This window comes from Rhineura floridana, chromosome 1, assembly GCF_030035675.1.
Source record: "Rhineura floridana isolate rRhiFlo1 chromosome 1, rRhiFlo1.hap2, whole genome shotgun sequence".
Classification (NCBI taxonomy): Eukaryota; Metazoa; Chordata; class Lepidosauria; order Squamata; family Rhineuridae; genus Rhineura; species Rhineura floridana.
The window spans coordinates 12,840,822-12,866,254 of NC_084480.1; the positions used below are offsets into that span (position 1 = coordinate 12,840,822).

The window sequence follows — 25,433 nt, forward strand, 5'->3', positions numbered from 1 at the left end:
ATTGTATTGCCCTACACATTTGTCAAAATACAAACACAATTTGGGGTGGTCTTTCACAGTCCAATCCACTTCCTGTGTAGCTTGGAAGAATTTAGTAACATTTGCCTCTGAGCATATAGTGAGTGGTGGCAAGAGTAGTAACACAGGAAAGAAGCAAAGTAAGAAGAACACCAATATACATCCAAACAAATGTAATTCTCCATCTTTGGAGATGCAGTTCTGAGTGCAAGTGTTGCCAGAACTCACCAAATGCCAAATTCTTCCAAATGACAGAGGATATGGATTAGACTGTGAAAGACAAACACAAATTGTGTTTGCATTTTTACACATTTGTTTGTTGTTGTTGTTATGTTCCTTCAAGTCAATTACGACTTATGGTGACCCTATGAATCAGTGACCTCCAAGAGCATCTGTCATGAACCACCCTGTTCAGATCTTGTAAGTTCAGGTCTGTGGCTTCCTTTATGGAATCAATCCATCTCTTGTTTGGCCTTCCTCTTTTTCTACTCCCTTCTGTTTTCCCAGCATTATTGTCTTTTCTAGTGAATCATGTCTTCTTATGATGTGTCCAAAGTATAATAACCTCAGTTTCATCATTTTAGCTTCTAGAGACAGTTCTGGTTTAATTTGTTCTAACACCCAGTTGTTTGTCTTTTTCGCAGTCCATGGTATATGCAAAACTCTCCTCCAACACCACATTTCAAATGAGTTAGTTTTTCTCTTATCTGCTTTTTTCACTGTCCAACTTTCACATCCATACATAGAGATTGGGAATACCATGGTCTGAATGACACATTCAATAACCTTCAATTCAATTGAATTCAATAACATTCAACTGAATTCAATAACATTCAATGAATAACCTACACATTTGTAGGTTAGTACAATATCTCAGAGGGGAGATCAGGTCTCCTGCTCCCCTGGTGCATTCACTATAGCTGCCCAATTTCCCTACTTTTCAAAGTTTGATAGAAGTATCTGTTGGCTATAGGTAAGTTCTTAAACCGCAAAGGTTTTTTTTTTTTTTTTGCCTATCAGTGAATTTCTCTGCTTTTTAGTCTGGGAGATAAGAAATGGGATCCCGTGCAAGTTTGCTGAGAATGGTATGATCATTTGCATATTTATTGAGTTCAATGGGATTGACTCCCATGCAATCATGCTTAGGATAGGTAAAACTGATCACAGGGGAGGAGGACAGGGAGGGGAGAAGTTGGAGACAGGGCAGAAGGGAGATGGGGGGATGTGAGCAAGCAGGCAGGAGGAGGGGTCAGGTTTTATCATTTGCATACTTATTGAATTCAGTGGGATTTACTCCTGTGCAATCATGCTTTGAATAGGTGAAACTAACCTGGGGGAGGGGCAGGGGGACGGAGGAGAGATTGCTTGGGTGGGTGGGCAATAGGCAGAGGGAAAGGCCCTTTCCTTTCCAGAAGGAAAACATTGTTAATAGTATCATTATTTTTTGGGTTTCCCCACCTTTTTATTCTACAGCAGACACATGCAGTCTCCCACGCAAATTTAAACCAAAGCTGTCCCTGGCCACATCCACACCAGACATTCCACTTTAAACAGTCATGGCTTCCCCCAAAGAATCCTGGGAAGTGTAGTTTGTGAACGGTACTTTGTTATTCCCCTCACAGAGCTCTAATCCACAGAAGCAGGGCTGACTGTTGGAGCTCTGTCAGGCGAACAGAAGTCTCCTAACAATTCTCAGCACTGTTCACAAACTACACTTCCCAGGATTCTTAGGGGGAAGCCATGACTGTTTAAAGTGGAATAAATTGCTGGTGTGGCCCCCTGATTAGCCAAGCCAAACAACTGTTAGTCTAGCTTTTTGAACACTGACAGTTGGTTCTTACTGAACATGCCTGCACTATCATAGACACCAATGTTATATTCTCTTAAATTAATTAAAAACCAGCCATGCATTTTTTAAACTTTTAAACTACAGCAGATGAAGGTTGGGGTATGGGGCAAGGTCAGTAATAGGATTACAGTTACTCTGTGAACATGGCTGATATTTAATTAATTTCAGCATATTATGAGACCACTGACAGAAGAAATGTGCAACAGGGGTCTGGATTTCCCCCCCTCTTGTTTTAGACTTTGAACTCTCAATTCTCTCTGAGTGTTTTCTGTATTGCCATGAAAACGTAGAGGGTTGTTAAGTAAGCATTTCTGAGTTCAGGACTGTATGTTTTGTAAGGTTTTGTTTTGAAATGAGTTTATGGGAAGCAGCAGCATGGCATGGTATTTTCAATTTAACAAGGTAGAATGTGAAAACTCCATGCTGGCTATAATAGACAGCCACTTTTTTGTGACTATATAACCCTCCAAGGTGTAGGGCATCTCCTTAACATGGCCATAGGGGTGGGCTGAATAGGACTGAAGGGAAAAGAGAGCAGAGGCAGCTGATGTCAGAAGACCGTCAGGATGGGGGAGATATTTGATTCAGTTTCCGTTTAAAGGGGAACCTGCCCAAGTCACATTTTCTGAAACTATACCAAGAAGTGAAACGCAGCCATCCTTTAAAATTCACACTTCTCTGAATCTACAATGCACTTCACCAGTCAAGCAATGTGTACAAAAATGCATATACTGAAGTAAAGTGTGTTTAAAAATGTGTACATATTAGTGAAAATAATATCCCCAAATGCTTTGTATTAGCAGAAATTGCTTTGCGCAAATGTGTATATTAGGCAAAATTGCATAAAAATGTGTTTATGAGGAGAAATGTGCACTAAAACACTGATGAATTTTCATGAGAATTTTTTTTAAAACAAACAAACCCACAGACTGATGTGGAAATGCAGAGAATTGAGTTTAAGGCTGAAAAATGAGAAACTAAAACTAAAACGAGATTTGCCGATGTCTAGGAGGCAGTGGGAGAAGGCGAGAGCCCTTTTGAGGGGTCAAGACAAGAGAGGAAGTGGGGGCCGAAGGAAAGGAAACTGGAGCTAAGTCAGGGCCAGCCAAAGACCTTGTGCTTCATGAGGTAAAGGACAAGGTGGCACCTCCTTCCATTCCATATATAAAAGCCAAGCAGATTGGCAACTGAATTTTCTTTACTTCCACAGTAGTGACCAGAGAGTGTCCTCTATTCCACCCGAGGACAGCAATCTTGTGAAGGGGGAGCAAGGCTAGCCGTGTGGCACCCCCACCTGACCACCATTTCCTGCCACTCAGCATCCACTTGCTGGAGTCCACCACCTTGCTCTGCCTAATGATAGAGCCGGCCCTGAGCAAAGCCATGTGGCAAAAGAAGTTGGAGCCTCACTTCCCCTCCCATTCACATTTCCGTACATAGCCTCAACATCTTGTAGGCTACTCACTCGTTTATATTTGTCAAAGCTCTGCAATGGGTTTCCAACAGGCTCTTCTGTAACTGTGCTTGGAGTCATTTGTGGTCCCCACTGCCCCCACCCTCAAATAACAACAATCTTTTGATAATGAAGCATTTGTTTCAAAGATGTGCAGTCTATATCTGAGAGCCCAAAACACCTCCAGTAAAAACACCATGAATTACAAATTCACAAACTGATTAATAAATGGATCAATGCACTGATGCGCCTATGCGCACCTATGCTTACGGTAGCAATGCCGCTGTCCCGAACAGTAAAAACGTAAGGACCAAGCAACATGTTCCCTGTCTGGCTGTTATCCAAAGACAGGCATACAATACTGGTTCCAGGCTTGTTGGGTCTCGCTGAGGATCTACTCCAGAAGACATGCTAGAACCATCATGTAAGATCCATAATGCAAAACAAAATGTTTTTTTTAGTTTAGCTTGTCTAGCGTGAGTGATCCACCTGCCTCGCACCTGGCTGATCCTTGAAAAAAATGAAACAAACCCAAAGCGTCGGGGGTCAGCATCATTGGGCATCTGCTGACGCCCAAGCTGGGGCCCCACTGCCAACCCCCAGAGCCCCTGGCCTTGTTCTTCTTCCTCTTTGCTGTGGCTTGCCCATTTACCTGCTCTCACCAGATGACTGAGGGGCAACTGGAAGAAGTAAAAGGAACAGTAGCCTCCATTGGCCTTGCCCTCACTCTCAGGGGGAAGGTGCACATCAGGCTTAGAAGGGCAGTGGAAGCCAATGGGCAACAACAGTGAGGAGGAGGAGGAGAAGAAGGAGGAGGAGGAAGGGGGGCTGCTGAGGGAGGGGTCCTTGGGGACATTTTGCCTCAAAGCTTTCCAAAACCTAGAGCTCACACTGCTGAAGGTTCTTAGAATATGGAGGCACCTTCCCCTGCATGAATCAGTGCATAAGCAAATCAAGGTGCATCCTCTTCTGTTGCATAACCTGCCACAACATATTGATAGTCTGCAGGCACCCACAAATGACAAAGTCTGTCTAGGCTCAAATACCCCTTCAATGTTGCTGGGTCATCCTTAGAGGGAACACCTCTATTTCTACATGTTTCAATGTTTGCTGAAGATTCTGTGTCGTACAAAAGCTCACATTCAGCATTTTGAGCACCACACCCAGGCTAATGAAGATTGAAGGGTATTGCATTCATTCAATCTGTATTTGTGGGAGGGGAAACCCCCGCCCCAGTACTCACAATAGAGAAAGAAGTAATGTCGGTGGCAATGATGACTATGACAGCTAGAGGTGTTTGTATTACATTTCTGCCTGCTAACCAATGAATGAATGAACTGATTAAAGCTGATGTTTGCCTATTGCTCAAACTTCAGTTTGAGTGCCTTTTTGACACTGCAGAAAGTGTGAAATAACTTACAGTATATCAAAATGGGGGGAAAGAGAGTTGTCACTCACTGGTAGAAGGAAAGGTTATTTTAAATATTTTATTATTTTCTATTTCAAGAACACAAAAAGCAGAACAAAGCCCTCCCCCCAGGATTGCCAAATGATCAGAAAAAAAATTACCTGGTCTGTTGCTGTGCCTTTAACAGCAGAATGATCTTCCAAAAAAAAGTATTTATTTACTTAGAACACTATAAACTGCTTTATCCAAAAAGATCTGTAAGTGGTGTTAAAATACTATAAAATAATTATCAATACAACTCAGACAAAATCAGCAAAAATTTAAAAGCCAATATGCACATCTGGGTAGGCTTGCTGAAATAAAGAAGTTTCCAAGTGTTAATGTCCACAGTTCAAGTTGCTATTAGAGACAGAGGAGCAGGGTCTGGAATAAAAAGATGGCAACCTATAAATGACTGTGCCATTAATTATCAGCCTCACTCCGTTGTAACCAACTAAAGCTTTTTGTAGATTAATCCTAACAATGGAATTGACTAGGGCTGCATTTGTTCAAAATTGAACAATAGATCTTGCAACCCTAGTATTAACTTGGTGGGAAAATGCTGTGTGACTGCCTGTTTTTCCAAATATATGGTAAGTGAGGGTGAGGAGAGAGATTGTCCAGCTACAAGCCTTGCTTAGTTTAATTTAGGCTTAATGGGAGGTTGTGTAAAGGTTACCTGAAGGCTGAACAAGATTAGGACCACCCAAGATGAGTCAAACCCTGGAGGCTTTCTGAGTAACGATTCCCTAAAACTAAGCCGGTGAAATGGGGACTGAGGATTTATATATGAGCCTAACAGGGATTACAGAGATCTGCATCCCTTTGAGTTGAAAGACTTCTGGATAAATTCAGGGCTGTGGTGAGATGGTGTGTTTGTTGAGTTTAATAAATGTACACACCAAAACCAAAGCTAATTAAAACGGTCACACTGCCATTTTATGACCTTCCACATGACTGCAGTTGTTAGGCAGAGTTAAGGTGGCCACGTGGCCTACTTTACAGGGGGCAATGCTCTATTTGAAGAAGTCTTCTCTTTGAAGGTCTGTCCAATCCGAGTCTGGTTTAAAGAAAAAGGACCCTAAGAAGGGAGAAAGAGAGGAAGCCATGAAGTTGCCCACCCATAGGTAGCAGCACCCGGGCAGCAGAGTGAGCAGCCACAGAGGTCACCTGGTCACTGGCTTGCACCTTGAGATGGCTTGTATTTCGTACATTGCTGGATTCTGCTTGGTGTAGCCAATCATGCATCACCGAAAAAAGAGGATTCCATGCACCAAGCAGGGGGTTGGACTCTATGGCCTTACAGGACACTTCCAGCTCTATTATTCTTTGATTCTAGGCCATGGACTTGCATGAAATTTGCATTTCCTAATTTATGTGTATAGATGCACATTAATTAGCAAATGCAAATCTATATCCTTGTCCTCTTCTTTGAGTATGGATAAGCAACTGGATTCTCAGTTTCTTTACCCCTCCCATGGGCCACTTTGACAGGTTGGCGGGGCTGGCCACCTGTCACTCACCTGACATCACCATGATGTCAGGGAACCCAACTTCAAAGGGAAGAATCCTGAGCATACTCTAAATGCAGACCTGATTCTTTTGCAGTCCAGCTTGAACTCAAGCTAAGCTGCAAAGGAAGATCCCTGCTCAAAGTGGGGTGTGAAGTTGTCACTGATCACCTGAATGTTTTTGAAAGCAATCCCAAGTGGAGCCATTCCCAGCAAGGCTTGTGTTTGGCACCCAGTTTCAAAGGCCCCAAATGCAAGCCCCACTTTTCAGGAGGGCACTTTAAGGCTCCTAATTAGGGTTGCCAGGTTCAGGGCCTGAGACTGATCCTGTATCTTTAGGAGAAGAGAAAGTCAGCCAAGTGCAGGTGTTCTTGCAACCCTCTAATGGGAAAAACCACAAGGTGGGATTCTCTCTTCCTCCTGCACAACTTTTAAAGATACAGAAGACCTCCTGGAGACTGGGCCTGGCAACCAAAAGGTCTTCTGTATCTTTAAAGGTTGTGCAGGGGGGAGGGAGAATTCCACCTTGTGGTTTTCCCATTACAGGGTTGCAAGAACACCTGCACTTGGCTGACTTTCTCTTCTCCTGAAGATACAGGATCGGTCTCAGGCCCTGAGCCTGGCAACCCTACTCCTAATGGTTCCTTTGCAGCCACATCTTTATCTGCACCACACCTGATCTCATATGTGACATCAGGTGTAGGGGCAGTTGGCTATGGCTTAGGAGAAATGGCCTTGCAGGCCAAATTAGGAACCCCTGCTAGGCTTAACTTGGCCTTCAGGCTGGAGGATCCCCATGGGCAGAGCTTCTGTATCTCTTCATATTTGATTAATCACAATCTTTTCCAATGAAAAACGTTCACACATTTGGCTGCAAGTCATCAGACATCCAGTAATTAAGGCTGCAATCCTATGCTCACTTCCCTGGCACCAAGCCTTACTGAACACAGTGGGATTAAGTAAACATGCATAAGATTGCGCTGCACATAATCAGAAACCAAGTAAAGTACAAATCTGTCTCAACGAGTCTTTAATGTTTCCTGAGTTGTGTCTGGCCCAGAATTAACTATATAATCACAGAGCTGTGGGCTGCTCTGTAGTCATGACATGAATAGTTTGTGATGCCAAAAAGCCCCATTTAGTGTCTGGGACCTAAATGTGCTTCCCCCTGGTCAGAATATAGAGTGAAAGCATCAATATTGAGTGATAGCACCAAACACTTGTTCTAGCACCTATTTATCAGGAAGAGCCCTCGGGGTTGTGGGAACGGCCTCTAGCAAATCATAGTCCCCCAAAGGCAAAACAGGGACTATTTTGAGTTCAGTTTTGACAAAATGGTTATGTTGCATGTACACAAGAGTATTCCTGACCATACCAGAAATGGCAAGCAAGTTCCAGCTAAAACAGAATGCAGTGGCTAGACTGCTGGTGAGGCAGATGGCTGACAGCACAAAACACCTTTGCTAAAACACCTGCACTGGCTGCCCATATGCTACTGGGCCAGTTCTTGAATTAATATGCAAAGTTTAAGAAGTGCCTGAGCCTTTATATCCCAGCTCAATCACTGAGATAATCTGGAGGAGTGCTGTTAATTGTCCCCCTTGTTACACAGGCCCAACCGCCCTCCGCTAGAAGTGTCACCGGTTCAATGCTGTGGAACACTCTTTCAACAGAGATTCAACAGGCACCCTCACTTTTGATTTTCAGGTGTTTCTTGAAGGTGTCTCTTTTTTATGTAGTCAGGCCTATGTAACTTTAAATGTTTTGACCAGCCACACATTTTACTGATAATTTTTTTTTGTATATATTGTTGTCACCACTATATTATACTATATGAATTGGTGGTATATGAATACTTTTAAAATATAAATAAATGCAAAAAGTGCTTGCCCTGATTGTACGTGTGGCTAAAGGTTTTTACGTTGTAGCTATTCATTAAGAATAACCTGATCTATTGTAAGAATAATGGGTCCATTAAACATCTTTTCACTTTGAAAGAAGCAGCGGAGAGAACCGAAGCTCAAATTGGTTTAAAGGCACGGTCACATTTAACATGTCTGTTTTGTAGTTCTGAGAGGGAGAGATCAGGATCGGGGCCGGGGGCCACGATGGATGGGAAGGAGGGGTTAACAATGTATGGACTTTCTGGAACTCCCATCCTACTGATATTAGCCAAGCAGCAACAGTAACATGCATTAGACCAAGGGCAGGGAGCCTTTGGCCCTCTAGATGGTGCTGAACTCCAAGTCCCATCATGCCTTGTTATTGGCCATGCTGGTTGGGGCTGACAGGATCTGAAGGGCCACAAGTTTCTCACCTAAACAGGCTTCCCTGGCAAAGCATGTCGCTCTTTGGTCGCTTCCAGGCAACCAGCTTAATGAGCATTCAGCCTGAATTGCTTGTAGGAACATTACATCGCATTGAATAATGAGCATTCATCCTGATTTGTTTGTAGAGAGATTAGACGATGTTGCGTCCGAGCAAGGGTTTCCAGGGTGATTCCACAGTTTCATCTCATGAGGAAGCGAGTTTTTTTCGCAAGGGCTCCAAATTGGCTTTGTTTGTTGTTGTTGTTGTTATGTTCCTTCAAGTCGATTACGACTTATGGTGACCCTATGAATCAGTGACCTCCAAGAGCATCTGTTGTGAACCACACTGTTCAGATCTTGTAAGTTCAGGTCTGTGGCTTCCTTTATGGAATCAATCCATCTCTTGTTTGGCCTTCCTCTTTTTTTACTCCCTTCTGGTTTTCCCAGCATTATGGTCTTGTCTAGTGAATCATGTCTTCTCATTATGTGTCCAAAGTTTCATCATTTTAGCTTCTAGTGACAGTTCTGGTTTAATTTGTTCTAACACCCAATTATTTGTCTTTTTCGCAGTCATGATATGTGCAAAGCTCTCCTCCAACACCACATTTCAAATGAGTCATTTTTTCTCTTATCCACTTTTTTCACTGTCCAACTTTCACATCCGTACATAGAGATTGGGAATACCATGGTCTGAATGACACATTCAATAACCTTCAATTCAATTGAATTCAATAACATTCAATGAATAACCTACACATTTGTAGGTTAGTACAATATCTCAGAGGGGAGATCAGGTCTCCTGCTCCCCTGGTGCATTCACTATAGCTGCCCAATTTCCCTACTTTTCAAAGTTTGATAGAAGTATCTGTTGGCTATAGGTACGTTCTTACACTGCAAGGTTTTTTTTTTTTGCCTATTAGTGAATTTCTCATTTCAAATGAGTTAATTTTTCTCTTATCCACTTTTTTCACAGTCCAACTTTCACATCCATACATAGAGATTGGGAATACTATGGTCTGAATGATCCTGACTTTGGTGTTCAGTGATACATCTTTGCTATTCTAGTTCTCTCATAGCTGCCCTCCCCAGTCCTAGCCTACTTCTGATTTCTTGACTGTTGTCTCCATTTTGGTTAATGACTGTGCTGAGGTATTGATAATCCTTAACAAGTTCAATGCCCTCATTGTCAGCTTTAAAGTTACAGAAATCTTCTGTTGTAACTTTAAAGTTGACAATGAGGACATTGAACTTGGCTTTAATTACACAGCCTGAATCTGCCAGGATACGATTGAACCCCACTGGACAATAGTGACAGTCTGGTAGCGCCCTTTATTCCTCATTCTGGAAATTTATTTTGATGTCTATATTTTATGTATTTTCTGTTTTTTCTTCTGTTTTGTATTCCTTGATGTGCATTTTTTTAATGATTAAGCAGTGTATGAATTTGTGCAGATAAAAATAAGCAATTGCCCATCCAGAGCTGCAGGAGGAAAGCGTTTCTGCCACCCTAGCAGTGTGGAGGGGAAGGCCATTATCATTGGGACTGTGTGTAGGAGGTGAAAGGGTTAAACCTTCCTCTTTGTGTGGTGCAGTCCTGATGGGTCACCCCCGCCTCCAGCTGCTATTTTGTTAAATGCAATTATGCATTTTAACGTAAGACATACTTAGGTCCTTCTGGCCAATGTTTCAACAGCGTGTGCTTCAGAAGGCAATGCAATGGATACAGCACACGGCAGCCTAATTAATGAGCAGCAGTGGGAGGAGATGATCCTTGGTGTCAGAATAAAGGTGTTAATAAGTTCACATCTGTGAAATGAGTGTGGTTGCACGTGAGGAAGGGGTGGAACCTCGGGGGGTGGACAGGGCATTGTCACCTTGAGAACTGCCAGTGTAGCAGCCCACTGCTCAATAAGGGGACACTGGAGGAGTGTTCACACGTGACATTCAACAAGTGTACAACCTGTGTACCCGCGTATACAAACAGTTGAGCTGTACACTCGTACAGCTATTCACATGTAATGTTTCATTAGTGTATATCCCTGGATACACAGTTGAGCCATACACTCGTCCAGTTACTCATGTGTAACATTCAATGAGTGTACATAATGTTCCATGAGTGTGCAGCCTGTGTACCTGTGTATACAAACAGTTGAGCTGGACATTACTCCAGTTACTCACATGTAACATTCAATGGGTGTACAGCCTCTGTACACGGGTCTGCAACAAATGAGCTGTACTCTCTTTCACACAAACACTGGCGCACTTCCCGAGACAACTCGCACTGCTGTTCAGTGTCACACGCAGAGCTTGGAAAAGTTACTTTTTCGAACTACAACTCCCGTCAGCCCCAGCCAGCATTGCCACTGGATTGGGCTGATGGGAGTTGTAGTTCAAAAAAGTAACTTTCCAAGCGCTGCACACAAGCAAGTCTTGGGCTGCCGCAGCACAGGTTTCTTTGCCCGCACCTCTGACCGGCGTCCCACCCTTTCTCTTCCAGGCGCTCCTTTTCAAAGGTCTCAGCATCCTCATGCTACCTCCTGCCGGCACTTCCACCTGGGCCCCCAGCCTCAGATTTCCGCAGACTTCCCCCTGCCTCACGCCGTCCAGCCTCACGTGGCAACCGCTCACCAGCACAGTGGTCCACTGCACCCGCCCCTGCCGCCTCTGCCTGCCCTGCCGTTCCAAGAAGTGACGGGACCCTCCTTCCTACCTCAGGCCCTTCACCAGCAATACCTTCTCCAGCAGCAGCTCCTCGAGGCCCAGCACCGCAGACTTGTGCCTCATCCCAGGTGAGCATCCCCCCCTCATGCCTCTGCTGAGGCATCCTCCTGTCCTCGGCAGTGGAGGCTGGCGGCTTCAATGTCCGTGGGGCAGTGAATCCACTCCAGGGTTTAATCTGAACTTCCAAGGAACCATCCAAGGTGTTTTCAGGTTCCGTTCTGGGTTTTAGCCTGAATTTTGAAAGCACCTTGGACAGCTCCTTGAAAGTTTGGACTAAACCCTGGGGTGGATTCACTGCTCCGCTGATATTGGAGCCGGCAGTCTCCACTGGTCCTCGGGAACGTTCACCCCACAACATGCTTGGGTTGGTAGTGATGGACCCTGGGGCTTCAGCAGTGGCCAAGATAGTGCATGTGGCCTGTTTTGCACCTTCTATTGTCAGATCCATCAGCGTGGTACTGTCCTCATGATTTTGAATTCTTCTGAACCCATCTGGCCCAGCCAAAAATTCTGTTGATGTTTTTTTTAAAAAAAACCCTGCATGCAGAAAACTTGCACGTCATTTTTAGCTTAGCCTTCTTCTTGATGTGTTAGCTTTTTATGTGTCTGGGATGGCTTTTTGAATGGTGGAGCATTGCATCTTTGAAGGTCCTGAAGTAGTACAGCTCATCAGGATTTAGCATTCCCGGTTTGAACAGGGCCTCAGATCTCAGGCCTGTAGACTGAGTAAGTGACTGCACCCAACAAAGGGGCTCTGGTCCATAAGAGTGGCTGCCGTGTTAAATCTGTTAGTCTTTAATGTGCCACAAAGCTGTGTGTGGTTTCCACTGCTATAGCTCTAAAGTGGAGGTTATGCAGAAGCCATGCACTAGTATAAACACAGTCAAGTTGCAATAACTTGTTTAGGTTTCCCTTGAAAAGGATTTGGATATCTTTGGAAAATAGTTAAGTTATGGACTTGGCTCCCACAAGAGGCAGTGATGGCCACCAAGCTGGTTGGCTTTAAAAGGGGATTAGACAAATTCATGGAGGGTAAGGTGCCAAGTGGCTACTAACCCGGATGGCTATGCTCTGCCTCTACTGTTGGAAGCAGTATGCTTCTGAATACCAGTTACTAGAAACTGCAGGAGAGAGAATGCACTTGGGTCCTGCTTGCAGGCTCCTCAGAGGCATCTGGTTGGCACTGTGAGAGAAGGATGCTGACTACATGGGCCTCTGGCCTGATCCAGCGGGGCTCTTCTTAGGTTCTTCACTTGGGTTCTAAATTGCAGACATTTATCTCTAAACCATATATCACGTACAAGTGTGATGGTCCTCCTTCTGGCTTAGAAAGATGGGTTGACCATAGAGATGGAGGGAACCACAAGCGTCACCTTTCTAATCCAGCCTTTGCCAGCCTGGTGTCCTCCAGATGTTTTGGACTCTCATTAGCTCCAGCTGTTGTAGTCCAATCCCTGTCTCTCAGTTGAAGGGCCGTAGCTCAGTGGTAGAACACCTGCTTTGCATGCAGAAGGCCCCAGGTTCAATCCCCAGCATCTCCAGGTGAGATGGGGAGAGACCCCCTGTTTGACACCCTGGAGAGCCACTGCCAGTCAGTGTAGTCAATATTGAGCAACCGTGGAAGCTAGTCCATTAGGGCAAGTGGGGTGCTGCCCCACCAGGCTCTGTCTGCTCCCAGCCTCCCCACCTGCTTGACTCCTTACTTACAACCAGACTAGGGGGTGGCGTTGCCTGTCCGTCCCCCCCCCCTTAGTCTCAGGGTTACCTTTGTAGAACTCAGGCTGAAGGAAGGTGGGGATGAAATCAGAATTAGTTGTCTCTGCCTCTCATTGGCTCCGGATCTGCCTACTGTTGGGTTCCCTGACTTCTGCCCCACCAGTCCCAATGGGCACCAGCCACCACTGCTGAGCTAGATGGGTCAGATTCAGTATAAGGCAGCTTCATAGAATCATAAAGTTGAAAGGGGCCTATAAGGCCATCGAGTCCAACCCCCTGCTCAACACAGGAATCCAAATTAATGCATACTTGACAGGTGCCTGTCCAGCTGCATCTTGAAGGCCTCCAGCGTTGGAGAGTCCACCACTTCCCTAGGTAGTTGGTTCCATTGTTGTACCATTCTAACAGTTAGGGAGTTTTTCCTGATGCCCAGTCGAAATCCGGCTTCCTGCAACTTGAGCCCATTATTCCGTGTCCTGCACTCTGGGACGATTGAGAAGAGATCCTGACCCTCCTCTGTGTGACAACCGTTCATGTACTTGAAGAGTGCTATCATATCTCCCCTCAGCCTTCTCTTCTCCAGGCTAAACATGCCCAGTTCTTTCAGTCTCTCCTCATAGGGCTTTGTTTCTAGTCCCCTGATCTTCGTTGCCCTCCTCTGAACTTGTTCCAGTTTGTCTGCATCCTTCCTGTGTTTCCTGTTGACATATCCCTGCTTCCACTTAAAAACCTTTAATAAAGGGTGATGGGTTTCAAAGAATATAAAAGAAATCAGTGGAGAATAGGTTTATGAATAGCTATTCACCATAATAGTTAAGGGTTTTTTGCTTTATGGCTGACACCCATTTGTGTGTGTGTGTGTGTGTGTGTGTGTGTAGGACATTCCATCCCCCCACCCCTCAGGAGGTAACATTTAAGCAAGCAACACCCTGCCCTTTCCACACTCCTGTGGCCTAGGAAAATCTTTAGTACTTGATTCTGGCATAAAGCAGGTCTGGGGATCCTATGGCCCTCCAGATACTGACAGACTCCCATCAGCCCCAGCCAGCATGGCCAATGGTCAGGGATGATGGGAGCTGTAGCCTGAAGGGCCACAGGTTCCCCATCCTTGGACCTAAGGACTTGAGCCTCCTTGTATAGCAACAGGGTGCATAAACTGGATGCCAGCAACAGGCTGCCTGTCTCTAGAGAATCTCTAGAGAATGTCCTGCTCGTGTGAGCTTTGAGGAGGCATCTAGGTAGCCGTCCTTGGGAGGCACATAGCACTTGAGGAAGTGAATGTTTTGCGTAACCCACCGAAACAAATTCACATGTACGCTCTGCAATGTAGCCATCCCCAACCTCCAGAAGTTGACAGACTACAACTCCCAACAGCAGTCTATTAAGAGATCTGGAAAGCACCAGGCTGGAAAAGGCTGTTGTGATACTTTGTCCAATCTGTGAATGCATTCTGTTGATTTGGATGCTTTGTCTGCAGCTCTGTGTAGACAACTGATCCAGGGTGAGTGAATGCGTGTGTGCGTGCACGCGTGTGCGCGCGTGCCTTTGCACATGTGAGTCAGTGAGAAGGACTAGGAAGTGTGACTGTGATAGCAAGCCCGTGTGTACCGGGTACACTCAGAACTTTGCCTCTCATTGACTCTGGGTCTGCCTACTGTTGGGTAGATTGTCCATGTTCTGGGTGGACAGTTTATGCTGTGCGCATTTGAATGGTGACCCTCCATTTGGCAGGGTTCCAGAGCACACGTACAGAGCAAATGTTCGTATCATTTGTACTTACTTAGGCTCTGTTTTCAAAGGCTACTGAATGTGTGTGGGTCATTATGGGCAAAGACAATTGTTCAGTGACAGATAACATGCAGAAGGTCCCAGGTTCAATCCAGGGCATCTGCAGTTATTAAAGGATCAGGAGCAAGTGATGGGAAAAACCTGTTGTTCTTCCTGAGATTCTGGAGAGGCATTGCCAGTCAGAGCAGGCTAGAGATGGGGAAGAAGCCTATAGGAGGTGGGCGAGAATTTTGATTCAGTTCGCATTTCAAGCAGAATTTATCAAATTTGCACGTTCCAAAACAGTAGGAGAACCGAAACACAGCCATCCTTCAAAATTCACATTTTTTAGAATTTTGGGATGCAGTGCACGAACTAAACAAGATTTACAAAAATGCATGTATTAGGGGAAAGTGGGCATAAAAATGAATACGTGAGTGAAAATAACATGCAAAAAGGCATGAAGTGATGAGAAATGGCTTGCAAAAATGTATACCTTTGTCAAAACTGCCTGCAAAAATGTGTTTATTTGGAGAAATTTGCACTAAAATGGTGGAGAATTTTCATGAGGATTTTTTTTAAAAAAAATCGCAGATCGCTGTAGAAATGTAGAGAACTGAATTTAACATTGGAAAAATGAGAAACTGAGAGAACCGAAACAGACAGATCTTTCCAACTCTAAAGCCTACCAAATTTGCACTTTTCAAATCAATGTGCAAAATGAAACACAGCCATCCTTGAGCATTCACACTTCTCAATGTTTTGCAGCGCAGTTTTACAGCCAAGTAATGTGTAGGAAAAGGAATCATATTAAGGAAAAGCATGCATAAAAATGCATATATTAGTAAATATAACATACAAAAATGCATTGCATTAGGGAAAACCACTTGCAAAAATGTGTACATTTGTCAAAGCTGCAAAAATATGTTTATTAGGAGTGAAAATTGTCATACTTTTTTTTAAAAAAATTACAAATTATTGCAGAAATGTAGAAAACTGAATAAGACTGGGAAAATGAGAAATGTGGAGAGCCGATCTATCTATCTATCTTAGGGGCTCTGACCCTGCTCGCTTTGTTAGCCAGCCCCACCTACTGTCGCCAGCACCCCAGTGCCTCCCTCCCTTCCCCTGCACACGGATCACCGGCACTCCTCCCCCCATGGGTCACCAGCCCTCCCTCTCTCCCTTCCTCCTCATGGGTACTCCTCCCTTCCCTCCCCCTCTCCCCATGGTCCCCCCACCCCACCAAGGGTCAGGCCCAGTCACCACTGGGCACCTCGCTTGTCTCTGCTGTCATCCCACTCATTTGCTCCCCTTTCTCTGTAGGTGTCTCTGCTGCTGCTGCCACTCCTGGGCACCTTGTGTGCCACCAGTGCTGCCAGGCAACCTGCGCAACCTTCCCAGGTGACCTGTGGAACTCTCACGACCTTGCCGGGTGACCCATGTGGCTCCCCCCCCCTGCTGCCGCCGCCAGGTGCCTAACACACACGGTGACACCACCGCCGCTGCAGCTCACCTCTCAGCATCACATTGAACACTTCTGTGCAGACTTGCACCTGGGCAGAAGCTTGGTAGCATGATGCTTATGAAAATAATATATAGGAAGATACATATATCTTCCATATATGCTGCCCTGGGCTCCTGCCAGGAGGAAGGGCGGGATATAAATCAAATAATAAATACATAAATAGGTAAATAATATATACAACGAAAGTTGTACAGAGAAGGTGCCAGGTGCAACCACTGTGGGGAGGGAATTCCACAACTTAGGGACTTCCACAGAGAATGCCCTCTTCCTGGTCACCCCCTGACCTTCTGAGGGTGGTGGAACTACCAAGAGGGCCCCATCTGTTGATCTTAACACCTAAGAGGGTCAGTAGGGAAGGAGGTGTTCTTTCAGATATTTGAGGCCTAAGTCATTTCAGGGTGTTAAATACATGCATTCATTTACTCTTGATCAGTTGTCTGAACAGGGCTACCAGTGTTGCTTTGAGTGCACAATTCAGAATTGTGTGTGTGTGGATTATAAGCCTTCACTCCTCTTTCTTCCTCAACCCTGCAGGCGGACGCAGGAGCGCATGTCTGTCCAACCTCATCGATTACATCCAAGCTTTGAATTTGGCCATCAACTGCAGACTCCTCAACCCATGGGCCCCCAACCCAGATATTTAGCTGAAGGAACAGACTGGTAAGCCATTCCTTATTTGCAACCATTGGGATGCAGCAGAAGTCCTGTGCAGTGGTGACTGGTGGCTCAGTGGGGCAATGGAATCCATGCCAGGTTTTATTTATTTATTTATTAAATTTCTATCCCGCCCTTCTTTCCAGAAGGAGCCCAGGACGGCAAACAAAAACACTAAAAGCACTTTAAACTATCTTTAAAACAAAAGGCTCTGAAACATATTAAGACAAAAAGTCTGTAAAAATATATTAAAACAAAACATCTTTAAAAAAATATTTAAAAAACAACTTTAAAAACATCTTAAAAAGCTGTTCCAGCCCAGACACAGACCGGGATAAGGCCTCTACTTAAAAGGGTTGTTGAAACAGGAAGGTCTTCAACAGGCACCGAAAAGATAACAGAGATGGTGCTTGTCTAATATTTAAGGGGAGGGAATTCCAAAGGGTAGGTGCCGCCACACTAAAGGTTCATTTTGTATATTGTGCAGAACAAACCTCCTGATAAGATGGTATCTGCAGGAGGCCCTCACCTGCAGAGCACAGTGATCGGCTGGGTATGTAAGGGGTAAGACGGTCTTTCAGGTATCCTGGTCCCGAGCTGTATAGGGCTTGTACACCAAAACTAGAACCTTGAACTTGGCCGGGTAGCTAATTAGTCTGATATTTCAAGGATCTTTCAAGGGAAGGGAGAGACTCCTGCCTGAAGCCCTTAATCTTTCTGATGGAGGCTGCAAATTGTAGTGGAAAAGGGGTGCTTATCCATTTTCATACTTGCCATTTTATTCTCTCAAATATCTCCAAATCCTGCATCCCCTGCAGGAGAAAATAATCAATCTCTATCTCTTGCAAGGGGAAATAGCAGCTTAGCTGAGTGGGACAGTTTTGAAAAAGAAAGCATTGTAGATTACAGGCTTTGCATGCAGAAGGTTCCAGATTCAGTCCTCAACATCTCCACGTAAGGACTGCAAAGGGAGGAGGAATTTATAGAGCTGCTGCCAGGAGTATTGATAATGCTGAGCAAGATGGACCAGTGGTTTGACCTCTATGGGGGGAATGGGATACTTAGTATAAAAATGTTGCACAACCTTAGAAAGCAATTCAACTTTCTGTAATTTTTTGTGGGTTTGCCAGTTCAAAGTAAGAACCAAAGATGCTGATGAATGGGTCATTACCCTCACTCTCAGGGTTGCCAGGTTCTTGGCCTGAGACTGATTCTGTATCTTTAGGAGAAGAGAAAATCAGCCAAGTGCAGATGTTCTTGCAACCCTGTAATGGGAAAAACCACAAGGTGGAATTCTCCCTTCCCCCTGCACAACTTTTAAAGATACAGAAGACCTCTTGGTTGCCAGGCCCAGCCTCCAAGAGGTCTTCTGTATCTTTAAAAGTTGTGCATTGAGAAGGGAGAATTCCACCTTGTGGTTCTTCCCATTACAGAGTTGCAAGAACACCTGCACTTGGCCGACTTGCTCTTCTCCTAAAGCAGAGTTTCCCAACCTTTGAGCCACAGATGTTGCTGGACTACAACTCCCATCAGCCCCATCCAGCATGGCCAATGGTCAGGAATTATGGGAACTGTAGTCCAGCAACATCTGTGGCCCAAAGGTTGGGAAACCCTGTCCTAAAGATACAGGATCAGTCTCAGGCCAAGAACCTGGCAACCCTACTCTCAGTTGGCTAATGGGTCATTACCCTCACTCTCAATTGTGTAAGTTTACCCTCAGTGATGCTGTACCATAACCAAATCTGACTGGGTACACATAGTGTTGTGACATCATCATATTTATGAGGAACCAGTGGCCCTCCAGATATTGTTGGATTCTAACTCTCATCAGCCCACCAGCATGGCAAACATCAGGGATGATGGGACTTGCAGTTCACTAACATCTGGACAGCTACAGGTTCCCCATATCTGCACTATGTGATCCCTTATTGGCTGGAGTTGCCCATGTGTTTGTTCTCAGGAAGGAGACAATCCAGGAAAAAAGTGGTGCAGAAGCAGGAACAGAGAAGCGGGGAAAATGGCAGTGGGGAAAAATAGGAAAAAGTAATTATTCATATAATTTAGGGTTATTTTCCCCCAGAAAGCATTTTCCCCACCTGAAAAAGCACAACTTTTGTCTATTTTTTTTAAAGCAGGCGAACATTTGACACAGCCTAATGAACTGTTCAGTTGAAACTGAGTTCACCCAAGGTTCTTATATCATCCAGCAGATTAGGAAGTGGATAAGACATGCTCCAGATGATCTGCTCTCTCAGAAATGAAAACCTTTAAAATGAAATAAAGGTTATAACAGTCATGGCTTCCCCCCAAGAATCCTGGGAAGTGTAGTTTGTGAAGGGTGCTGAGAGTTGCTAGGAGACACCCCATTCCCCTCACAGAGCTACAGTCCCCAGAAGAGGGGCTGACTGTTAAACCACTCTGGCCACTGGACCTCTGCCAGGGGAATAGGAATCTCCTAACAACTCTCAGCACCCTTTACAAACTACACTTCCCAGGATTCTTGGGGGGAAGCCATGACTGTTTAAAGTGGAATAAAGGTCTGGTGTGGGTGTGGCTCCCTGATTAGCCAAGGCAAGTAGCTGTGAGTCTGGCTTTTAGAACACTGACAGTTGGTTCTTACTGAGCATGCCTATGCTATCATAGACTCAAATGTTAATTTTCTTAAATTAACTAAAGATCAGCCAGGCATTTTAAAACTTTTAAACCGCAGAAGATGGTCAGAGTATGGGGCAAGGTCAGTAATAGGATTACAGGTACTCTGTGAACATGGCTGATTTTTAATTAATTTCAACAAATTATGAGACCACTGACAGAAAAAAGTCCAACGGGGTCTGGATTTTTTCTCTCTCGTTTTACACTGTGAACTGTCTCTTCCCTCTTAGTGTTTTGTGTCTCACCATGAAAACTTAGAGGGTTTTTGCGCAAGCGTTTCTGAGTTGAGGACTATACGTTGTGTAAGGTTTTGTTTTGAAGTGAGCTTATACAGCCACTCTAGCGGCTGGTTTTTCAAAGAAGTCATAAAGTCAATGTGGAAAAGCAGGGTGGGGACTCCATCAGACTTATTCTGAACCTGGTTTTGGTTTTATCCTTCCAGGGATCTCAGTGTTGATGCTGGCCTAGCTCCCAACCAGTTCCAGGTCAGGCCAGTTCCTCCCCATTATCAGCATTACTTAGCTACACAAAGAATGCATCATTTCCCTCGGAACACATCATCAACACAGATGGTAAGCGAAGGGACAGTTGTTGGGGACCGTTTGAAGCCGGGCCTAGTCAAACAGGGTGGTCACCATAGCTAGGCGGTGGAGCACATCCTTTGCTTGCAGATAGACTCAAGTTCCATCCCTGACATTTCCAGTTAAATGGCCATCTGATTCTTGGGAGTCATTGCCAGTCAGAGTAGGCAATAATGGGCCATATGGGCCAATGGTCTGACTCTGCATGAGGGAGGTTCATGTGTTCAAATCTGTTCCTAGACTGTTTGGCTGAGTGATGTTTCCCAGCTCAGAAATACAAGATTTGGCGCCTCACAGTGTGCACCTGAAAGTTCTCAGCTGGCTCAGATTTCTGCCTCTCTCCTACCCACCTGCAAACCCCTCTTTCCTCTCATCAACCCTTCTCTCTTGCTGCTCTGGTAGTGGTGATAGGATGGTGGGGGATGTCTCCCCTTTCCCCTTCCCCCTCTGGTACCTGGCACACAATATTTGTCAGCTCACAATGCTGACCTCTGAGTTCTTCTCCAGTTCAGATTTTAATCTGAGCCGTAGAAGAAGCCAGCCACGCTCTCCTCCACACCTCCAAATCCTATTTTTCCTCCCTTCCACCTAACCTTCTTCCTTTCTGTTCTGATAGTGGTGGTAGGATGGTGAAGAGTGAGGGATGCCCCTCTCTCCTCCCACTTCCCCTTTCAGCACCTGCCATGCCCCTATGCTTGTGAACTAGGCAACAGTAGCACTGCCAAAGATGTATTTTAAATTGTATTTTTTTTGGTTATTGTAAACCGCCCAGAGAGCTTCAGCTATGGGGCGGTATACAAATTTAATAAATAAATAAATAAAATTAAATAAATAAAAAGTAATTTCCCCATTGCTACCAACACATTCTCCTGAGGGAAACACTGTATGCATTAAAAACTAGAACATGGGGAAGAAGGCTATGCCAGAACCCTTCTTCCTGACATGTAAGTTTTCTATGTGGAGGTGGTTTTTTAAATATAAAAGGGGGAAATTTAATCATATGATTCCCCTATCTGCCATTTGGAGTGGCACAGTCCAGGGATAGTTTTACCACACAATCTGCTGTCTTATAGACCGGGTCTGAGTCACTGTCTGGAAGGAGGCAGTCAAAATACAGGCATCTCATCTCTGTCACCTGCTTTCTAGTCAGGAGCCAACACTGTGGGAGGCGTTCTTTCTGAATGGATAATCTGACAGCTTTCACAAAAACGATAGCTACAGTTGGCTGGGTTATTTTACACACATCCTTGAAGAGTCTTGCATTGCTGGCTGCAGGATTGCACCCCAGTGTAATTTCAGGGGTTCCAGTCTAGCAGATTAACCACATCCAAAGGGCATTAATCTTTTTGTCTAAATGATAATAAAAACAAGCTCTTAAATGTTTTTTCTCAACAATGCCTCACAGGTTGTCCATGAAATTAGAAATTACCCATATCCTCAGCTTCAGCTGCTTGCTCTTCAGGGACTGAATCCAAACAGACACACGTCCGCTGTGAGGGAAAGTTACGAAGTGAGTCCTCCAAGTTTGAATGAGTCCTTACACCTTTTCCCCTGCAACTTTTGCATCTATTTATTAATTCAACCGTGACGGTCTTGGTCACATGTAATGGTAAGCCATAAACAAGGGGTGGGCAACCTCCGGCCAATCTTGGCTGTGAGGCCATTTCCCCCAAACCATGGCTACCTTTCAATCAGCTGCGTCACTGGGTGACGCCAGCTGATGGGTGAGAGTGGGTGGGGTTCAATCCAGCTGGGTGCTACTTCACCAGTGCGTTCCCTGTGGGGAATGCACTGACAAACTATAACCCTGCAGCAGAGCTTGGAAAAGTTCCTTTTTTGAACTACAACTCCCATCAGCCCCATCCAGCATGGCCACTGGATTGGGCTGATGGGAGTTGTAGTTCAAACAAGGAACTTTTCCAAGCTCTGCCCTGCAGAGAACAGGGTTGAACCCTCCACTCTGCAGATGGTGAGCGAGAGTTCAGTCCTGCTGGGTGATGCTTTGGCTGTGCATTCCCTATGGAGAACCCTTTCCCCACCCAACAGGGTCAATTTTGACAGGTGGGCACTCACCTATCAATCACCTGACATCATCACAACATCAGTTGATTGACAGGTAGGTGGCCCCGCTCAGCTTTCAATGTTGGCTACTGGGGTGGGTGGAGATAAAGATCTGGCCCTCCTGACTAAAAATGTTCCCCACCTCTGCCATAAATTATGGCATTTTGCAAACAAGCAGAATGCTGGTGCCGGCTGCTCAGTCACGTCCATCCCCCTCCTCCTTATGCCATGCTGGAAAGAAACAAATCACAGCACTGGCTTAGCATTAACGTGCAAGCCAGTGTTTGCTATTTGTTTGCTCCGAAGAAACAACAAACAGAAGCTCAGGTTTGTTCTTGGCTTACCGATCCTGGTTTCGTTGAGAGCCACACGTTGAAGTGGGTGTGGCCAAAGTGTAAAAGTGGGCATGGCAAGGACGGCATTTCTAAAGGTTGCCTTCCAAACGGCTTTCCAATCAGCTGCTGTACACTATTTTAAATAATCTTAATAATTCATGATTGAATTCAGTTGTTTTTTTAAAAAATTAAAGGGTTCAAATCTTGGGAAAGTTTTGAGAGGGCTTCATACACACAAAAAATTGGCATCGCAGTTTCACAGCAGGGAACCTACAGAAGCAGTCCGGAAATATATATATATATATATATTTAAAAAATGTTTAAAACAGACAAATTTGGAGGGGCCTTGGGGCATCACAGGAGGGGATCTAGAAGAGCAGTTTATGTATATTTGAAAATATATAATTTTGACAAAACAAATTTTTGGGCCGCAGCTTAACCACCCCCATGTAAACAATACTCAGCAAGACATGATCTGACTCAATATAAAGCAGCTTCTTATATGATCCTCTTTTGAAAACCATTGCATTTCCTCTGGCAGACTCTGGTTAAAACAAAACCTCTTTGGGGTCAGTGGGGGAGGTGGGAGGTGAGGACTCCATGTCAGTGCGGCAGTGGAATCCACTTCGGGTTTTAGTCCAAACTTTCAAGGAGCTGTCCAAAATGCTCAGAACCTTGGACAGCTCATTGAAAGCTTGGACTAAAAGCCTGAGCGGATTCCACTGCCCCACTGACATGGGGCCAGCCGCCGCCACTGTCCTGGTCTAGGCAATGGATCTTTGAAAGGTCTCCTGTTCATTCCTTGTTCTCTCCCCCCCCCACTTCCTTTCAGGAGCTTTTGCAACTGGAAGACAGACTGGGAAGTGTGAACAGGGGGGCTGTGCAAAACACCATTGAACGGTTCACTTTCCCACACAAGTACAAGAAGGTAAGGCTTGGAAGACCACACTGGCCTAGCAGAATCGATGCAAGGGACTGGCCACTTTTGGAGGCCAGGGTGCTGGGCTGGATACCTGATCCACAAGGCAATTCTGAAGTTCTTATGCTTTTGTACGGCGGCTCTCGACCTGCATGGCCTTCCCCATTTACTTCAACCGAGAAGGCAACTTTGTGCTTCATGAAGAAGGATGCCTGTGTGAAGCTGCCCTGTCCATTGAAGTTAATGGAGAAGCCCACAGGAGGAGTGCATAATCTGGGAGCACAAATGGGCTCTGCGTCTGGGAAATGGTGAAAAAAAAATAGTTTATCCATTAAATAGATACAAAATAGGTAAGTTTGTTAAATAAATACAAATGTTTTAATTTTTTTAGTTACCAGCTGTTCTAATTGTTTTAAATAGGTTTTTAATTACTTGTTTTTAAGGGTTTTATTGATAATGTCTATGTTTTTGTAAACTGCTCAGAGGTCTGTACATTCGAGCCGTATATACATTTTGTTAAATACATTTAAAAAATGGAGGGTGTGGAAAATCAAGATTTTTGATGTACAGTTTTATGCGTGTCATAAAGCAGTATATAAGAATTTGAAGTAACATGAATCAATCAACGCTACCTGCAGCTAGTTGTCCAGAAAGATAGATCTCATAGGTGGGTCTCACAGAAAATATGATGGTATCCATCTGTCTATTACAACATGTATACCCTGCCTTTCTGTTCCACAATGAACCCCCCCACCTCCCAAGGGGTGATTGTTTTTTAAATGATTAAAATGTAGAAGAAACTAGGGGTGTGCACCAGCCACAAGATTTGACTTGTAGCTTTGGGAACCAGCCTGCTCTGTTTTTGGAAGCACTCTGTGACTTCCCATTTTGACATGTTATTTGAGACCAAATTAGAACTGCTAAAAATGAAGCTGTTTTCCCTTCCCATTCACTATAATGGGGAATCTAAACATGGCTATAACTTTCTTTTCTTTTCATAGAACTGGATGGAATTTGCCAGCATAGCAGTGTCTCCAGAGTGGATTAAACCTGCCACATTGTAGACAGATGCATCCAAGAGTTTTCATAAAGGGCACATTTAAAATTTGGGGGTTTCTTTTAACAAAGAACAGGTCTATAACTTTTCATTTTCTGCCAGAATTGGGAATGTGCACCACTCTTTCTGAGGGGACAAAGCCTGCCAAATTTCAGAATGATAGTACCATTTGGGGGTGGGTGCAACAGAAACCATAGAGGGTGGGGGTTGTGGTGGAAAACATGGAATGGATCCCCAGAACGGACTGGGGTGGGAAAAAGGCACACACACATACATCCAGAAAGAACCTTGTTACTGCAAGAATCACTGGTGGGGGGTGGGCTTATGCACCCTAAAGATTTTGGGGGACACAGTCTGTCCTCCCTGGGAAAGAGAGATCCCTCTGCATTGAGTTGCATGGGGAAAGGAGGTGGAGGAAGGTCAGAGATCCCCAGAAAAGCCTTGGGTGAGGGGAATACTCTGCTGGCAAGTACTTTGTTAGGCACCTCTGGTAGGGGTAGGCTTCTCCCACACACAGATTTTGAGGGATACAATGGAGATCTCTCCATTGATTTGCATAGTGGATGGCACAGATCCACGTGAAAAACAAACACAGTTTTTAATCCCCCACATCACTGTCATTGGAATGCCCCGTGGAAATAATTCACTGTGATTAAAAGCTAGACCTGTCTGTCAGAATGAAAGATCCTCCCACCCACCTCCTTTTCTCTCAAGCTCTGGGCATTTCCCTACTTAGCTTACTTTTGTTTCTCAGTGGGGGGAGTCTGTGTAGAGATGACAGAGCCACTTGGAAGCATAGGGAGTCCCTGGTCCACCTTGAAATGCCTTGTAAATGGCTTGCTCTAATTCAGAAAT

General features: G+C 44.8%; 1 protein-coding gene across 5 annotated transcripts in view; it reads left to right on the top strand.

Moving 5' to 3' along the window:
• ARK2C (arkadia (RNF111) C-terminal like ring finger ubiquitin ligase 2C) overlaps window positions 1-25,433 on the top strand; it is a 122,135-nt gene that overhangs the window by 89,902 nt on the left and 6,800 nt on the right. For 2 of the 5 annotated variants that reach the window (XM_061613714.1, XM_061613719.1), the window contains exons 3-8: window positions 11,085-11,376; window positions 16,118-16,195; window positions 16,854-16,979; window positions 20,068-20,197; window positions 21,612-21,716; window positions 23,435-23,530. In XM_061613714.1, coding sequence (XP_061469698.1) covers window positions 11,085-11,376; window positions 16,118-16,195; window positions 16,854-16,979; window positions 20,068-20,197; window positions 21,612-21,716; window positions 23,435-23,530 — 827 coding nt within the window. Of the gene's footprint in view, window positions 1-5,211; window positions 5,361-11,084; window positions 11,377-16,117; window positions 16,266-16,853; window positions 16,980-20,067; window positions 20,198-21,611; window positions 21,717-23,434; window positions 23,531-25,433 lie in introns of those variants that run through there. The other 3 variants (XM_061613723.1, XM_061613729.1, XM_061613738.1) reach the window with 3 other exon arrangements.